Source organism: Aedes aegypti, chromosome 1 (assembly GCF_002204515.2).
Source record: "Aedes aegypti strain LVP_AGWG chromosome 1, AaegL5.0 Primary Assembly, whole genome shotgun sequence".
NCBI lineage: Eukaryota > Metazoa > Arthropoda > Insecta > Diptera > Culicidae > Aedes > Aedes aegypti.
Genome location: NC_035107.1, coordinates 102354300 through 102360299, shown reverse-complemented (window position 1 = coordinate 102360299; position 6000 = coordinate 102354300). Strand labels below are relative to the sequence as shown.

General features: G+C 35.4%; 1 protein-coding gene across 1 annotated transcript in view; it reads left to right on the top strand.

The window, feature by feature from the left end:
- Positions 1 to 805: 805 nt before the first annotated feature.
- Positions 806 to 6000, top strand: part of LOC5580070 (obg-like ATPase 1) — an 88192-nt gene continuing 82997 nt past the window's right edge. The window contains exons 1-2 of the mRNA XM_001654773.3: positions 806 to 960; positions 1314 to 1504. Coding sequence (XP_001654823.1) covers positions 1320 to 1504 — 185 coding nt within the window. The 5' untranslated portion in view covers positions 806 to 960; positions 1314 to 1319. The remainder of the gene's footprint in view (positions 961 to 1313; positions 1505 to 6000) is intronic.

Below are 6000 nucleotides of genomic sequence, written 5' to 3'. Positions count from 1 at the left end.
AGAAGTTATGCGAGAGTTTAGCGAAAATCAATTTTGAAATTTTATTAATCAATTTTGACTGTTTGGCTAATGAATCTCTGTAGAACGCGCATAAATTATGATTTTGCCCTAAAAGCCATTGGTTAGCGAGTGTGTATCACCACTGGGAGATAGAGCAAGATTTTCTCTTCATCGTAGTATTGTTAAGGTGAAAATGAATCGAATCCAAACTTCAAATTTTCAAGAGCACGGATCTGGAGTACCAAGCATCCGTTTAAGCTGACAACTTAATCGATTGGTAATCAGCTGGTGGTGACCAATCGATTAAGTTTTCAGCTCAAACGGATGTTTGGTTCTCCAGATCCGTGCTCTTGAAAATTTGAATTTTGGCTTCGATTCATCTTCACCTTAAATAAAGTGTAAATCCATTCTTTTGTTCAGAAACAGCAAGCTGTACACATGGTTACCATTGGCAAGGGCGAGATCGTAAGTTATGCAATTGCCGATCTGATTCCAAAATCATTCTGCTAATATTCTAAGAACCTTTACAGGATAAATGAGATAAATTATCGAAATTATTTGTTAGAATACATGGTTTAAATTAGTGACCATTTTTGGTCTATCAATGCTTTTGGAGACATGCTTATTTTTTCGTTTTTCTTAAAGTTTGAGAAAACTAGAAACGAACAGAAACGCGTTTTTTTCGTTTTTATAAATATTCAGTTTTGATGAGTGGCCTTTTATTTGAGTGAATCGTGCCAAGCTTTGTGCAACTTCGCTTTACCGTGCCGATGAACACTCATCGGCGGGACGACAGCCGCAGCGAAAGCGAAACAGCGGAGAAACGTCAAAAACTCCAAAACAGACCGATCCACGTTTGTTTCCTTCTTTGCGGCTACGCAAGTTTCGCGAATATACCGAACGCGTAAAAGTTTTGCTTTTTCGAGTGATTTTTCTGGTGAAAACTAGCATTTTTATCAGGTATGCTTGGAACATTGTGATAAGATTTACTAGTGCTATAGAACAATGTGAAATCAGTTCAAAATCTGTGCAATTTTAACGTAGTTTTGCGATGTTTTGTTTGTGTTCATTGTAAGGTTAGATGTGTGTTTTGTAGCATCCGGATTGTTCCGGCGCCGGTAGGATAATTCCTTTTATGGTATAGGACCTCGGGCGCAATGTGATTTTGAACGTTTAAATTACTGTTTGTAATAAGAATCGTTATAAAACATCTAAATTTTAAACTGTGTTCTGTGCGAAGTGGCACACAATTCATCGAACTTAGATTCTAAATTCAACCCCAATTAATCCACTTCTACTCTCGACCGTTACAGCCAATCATGCCTCCCAAGAAGATCCTGGAACCGGAAGTGAAACCCCTGATTGGCCGTATCGGTACCAATCTGCGCATCGGTATTGTGGGTGTGCCAAATGTGGGAAAGTCAACCTTTTTCAACGTATTGACCAAGAGTGCGGCCCCGGCGGAAAACTTCCCCTTCTGCACGATTGACCCCAACGAGAACAGGTACGTACTGCATTCCGGTTCGGATCGTATCGTTTGATTCAATTAGGGTTTGGGCTGTCACTGGCGGACACCAATTAAACGGGCATCAGGAACCGATTTCACAGAGAGCAATTTGAAATTTTGGCACTAAAAGCCACATTTGCATATAAAAGGCAAAATGTTTTAGTTACGGTTGGTTTTGCTTCTAGCAGATGATTACAGACTGCCAACGCTTCGATTGAGCTTTAACCGAAAAAGGTGATAATTAATGGTATTCAGGCGCGCACTCTCTGGCGTTAGATTAAGCTTTTATTTGATTGAACGATGTCAAGAGAATTTTTTATCTACTTTACTGATTAGCAATAGAGTTGAGAAAATACCAGTTTTGGGACCTTTCTGATATCTTATATATCTGGATTTTTAGACATAGATAAAGAGTATAGGTCAGGGCTGCCCAACGTACGGCCCGCAGTTTCAGTGGAATCCCGAGAAGGAATAGTAATTACATTTGAACAGGATTCGTTGAAAAAGAATCTCAGAGTGTTTTTACATAATCCAAATTTCTGAAACAAGATGAATAGGATTTTTATTGAATCTTGCAGTCTGCAGACTTAATAACAGGATAAATATGGGACGAAATTGTGAGGAGACTGTTCAGACATTTCTCATTTTTAAAAACTCTGCGATATATTCGTACAAAATCTCCTATCCCGGAATTTATCAACACATAACACCGATTTCCAAATAATTCCTGTGTGGATTTCTGACAAACCTTTCAGAACTGCGGGTCAAATCTTAAAGACAATATTACATGACGGGCCAACTTTTTTTAAACGTATTTCTAAGATTTCGTAAACTGAAACAAAAATTTTGCTCAGGAATAAGTAAGATTCAATACCAGAATTTTGGGATAATCTTGCGCAGGATTCCGTGAAAATTTTCAGAAGCTCCTTGAAATTTTGCCCTGGACTCTATGACAATTGCGTCCAGAATTCATTAACGTTCAAGGATCTGTCATAGTAATCAATGACATCAACGAAACTTCAACAGCAATTTTTCTGTTCAAAACCGAAATTCATTCAGCAAAAATGTGTTCATTGTTTTTCGTTTGGAGAATAGAATACAGTGAACACATTTGCATGTAAACTTCCATAATTTTGAATGAAAAACTGCTTGTAAAAATTCTCAAATTGATGAAGGAAAACAAGAAAAAAAAGTTTGTGTATTTTACAACATAAAAAAAAAATTAAAATAAATATTTCGAAAAGTGAATATACATAAAACACACATATTTCAATATGTACCAATGACAAGCTCACAACATAATCATTCAATAATATTTTCCGTCGTGTTTTACATGAATTTGCAGTACAAAACAATTGCACCCTTCAATTGCTTAATAAAACTACTCTTAAGCCAGCTCTAAATTGCGTTTTTGATGAAAATTACTTCTTAGTTACAGGTATTAATGTGATCCTTCCACAAATCGTTCATGTAACAATAAAAATAGAAAAGACAGTTTTTATACATAACTCATTAATCATCGCAGTAACTTGTAATTACATTGCTCGTGTATGTCAATTTAAAAATCAAGCATTCTTAACTGATAGTTCCATTTAAGAGGAAGTTGAAAGTTTTAATTTTGTACTGCAAATTGAAAATAGTGAATAGCATGTTTCGCTGAAACTTGTTGTGTATGTGTAATTGTTTCGAGCTTTGCTTTGCAATCATTCTAAATTATGTTTATCAATGAAAAAAAAGTTCAATAACATCACAATGGACGATAATCTATAGAATCAGTTTGAAATTTATAGGGAAAAATCATTACATCATCAAATTGTTAAAATGTATAAAGTATCCCATTTTTTGTCTTGAAGGACATACATTTTTCACTATTCAAGCCTTTTTGTTATTTCTTGATGGATTTGCTTCATATTTTGCACATTTGTTACGTACATGTACAACTTAAATATATGCAAGAATTATCAATATCTATCCATAATTCTAAAAGTTACAAATCCTCAAAGTTGAAGAATGTGGAAATAATGTCAAAAGAAGCCCCGTTTGACGGTACCATCAAAAAATAACTTTTGAACATCAAAAGTATTATGAATTGTTGATAATAATTGTTATACACATGAAGTTTGAATTCTGTGGGAATAACTTACAAGCTGGCATACTTGCATCCAAGTTGGCTAAAATAGTCACATTTTGCATTTCCAACAGTCAATATCTTAAAAACTAGACGTGCTATGATATTTTTGAAAGCGGCAGAGGATTCAGCAACCCTTAATTTAGTAAACAGCGATATTTTGGTGCTTGAGACAAAAACGTGTTCCGCAGTGTTATGTTCTTCTTCTTGGCATTTACGTCCTCACTGGGACAGAGCCTGCTTCTCAGCTTAGTGTTCTTATGAGCACTTCCACAGTTATTAACTGAGAGCTTTCTTTGCCAAAGTTGCCATTTTTGCATTCGTATATCGTGTGGCAGGTACGATTATACTCTATGCCCAGGGAAGTCAAGGAAATTTCCATTACGAAAAGATCCTGGACCGACCGGGAATCGAACCCAGACACCTTCAGCATGGCTTTGCTTTGTAGCCGTGGACTCTAACCACTCGGCTAAGGAAGGCCCCCGCAGTGTTATGTTATAGCCGTTATTTGAGTTATATGAAAAAATGCTGAAGTAGTTGCAAGAACATTCTCTTTCGTATTACTTATTAAATAAAACAAGATTTCATTCAACATTTTAGGCCCCATTTAAATTTTCTTCAGTTCAGTCATGTTTGTTCAAATCAGTCGATAATGGGCCGTATGAATAAAATGTAGTAAAGTTGAGTTTACTACATTCTCGGTAGTAAACGCTATATGTGTAACACGAGTGGAACATGTTTGTGTCATTTTCCTTTCTACACCTTTCGAACATACTACAAACAACGCATTGCTATGAATAAAGGTAGCATTTACTACAAAGCTACTGGTAGTTAGCTTCAGAGGTTGCTACACATGCTTTGAGATTGCGGAATTGAATGGAATAATTTACTTTTGAGTAAAAATCATGGGAAAACGATATGAGTTTTGATACTTCGGAAGGTATTTTGAGTTTTGCTTAGGAATTCTGAGGTTACGAAAACATTCGCCCCGCCAATGCTGAGTTTCCGGTAATATTACCGGCAGTAGCAATTTGTAATATTCGTGTGAATTCTGGCATTACGATAATTATGTTATTTTCAATGAATTTCAGGATGTCGGTAGGAATTCAGATATTTATAATGTAATTTGGAATTTTACTTGTAAACTCTGACATCTCAGATTTCCTTTTGAATTCCGGAATTCCTGTAGGAACTTAGGGATTCCGATAGGGATGTCGGATTTTTTATGATAATTCTGGAAGTTTAAATACCATTCTAGGAATATTGCGGAAATATTAGGAATCTGGTAAAAACTCTAGAATTGGGGTGGGAATGGGATTCCGAATATTAATCTCTTGGAACTCTGTGGGTATCTTTGAGACGGTATTTCTGTAAGAATCTATGAGATTGCGGTGGGATTCCTGCGAATTATTGTGTGAATATTTGTAATTCCGAAAATCAATCTTTGTAATTATTGTAAAAACCTTTAAGATTCCGTTGATCTCCAGTTCCGTTGGAATTTCAAAGTAAAGCTTTAATATAAACGTTTTGAATGTCGGTAAATATTTTATAGATTTCAATGGGATTTTTTGTGGAATCGTTAAGAATTTTAATAATTTCAAAGGGAACCCTGGTGTTTTAGAAGAGATCCTCATTGAATTCTAACGACTACCAATGGAATCATTACAATTCTCATAAAAATCTCTACATTCTAAGTTCTAGACATTCCAAGGATACTATCAGAAACCTTACCAAAATAACGAGAATATCACAGAAACACTTAGAACATTGGAATTCAACATGCTGTTAAGAAAACACACGGGGAGCATCAAAATTCTACCGCAATTTCACCAGAATTTCAGTACTGGTGCTAGAAAATATGTGGTTCCTAATTTGATAGCTGTAATCTCAAGATCTCTTCATAAATGTTAAGCTAGTATTTAAAAAATCATCGGCGTTGGCGAAGGCCGAAAACCACCCAGAAAATTCTTTGATGTACCATCATCATAAAATCATAGACATAGAGAGAATACCAGACTAATCGCAAAATTACACTACAAATCTTGTCAAATAACAGCACCTTCATGATTTGTGCAAATTGTCGCGTAATCGATTAGATTCCATGCATTTTCTTCATATGCATGATTGTATTAATTTTAAGCGTCACTATGAATAGATTATTCTTTACGTGCAGAATCACTCTGCACTCTGAATGGAAATTTCTTAACGTGCAGCTTCAGTCACTGCTCATGTTCGAAAGTAGTAAGTACTACATGTTCGAAAAGTTTTTTATTCATACCAAAAGTGTAGTAAACTTTGTGGATTTTGTTTTTGAGTAGATGCTACATGTAGTAAAGTTCAAAGTTTTTTATTCATATCACCCATT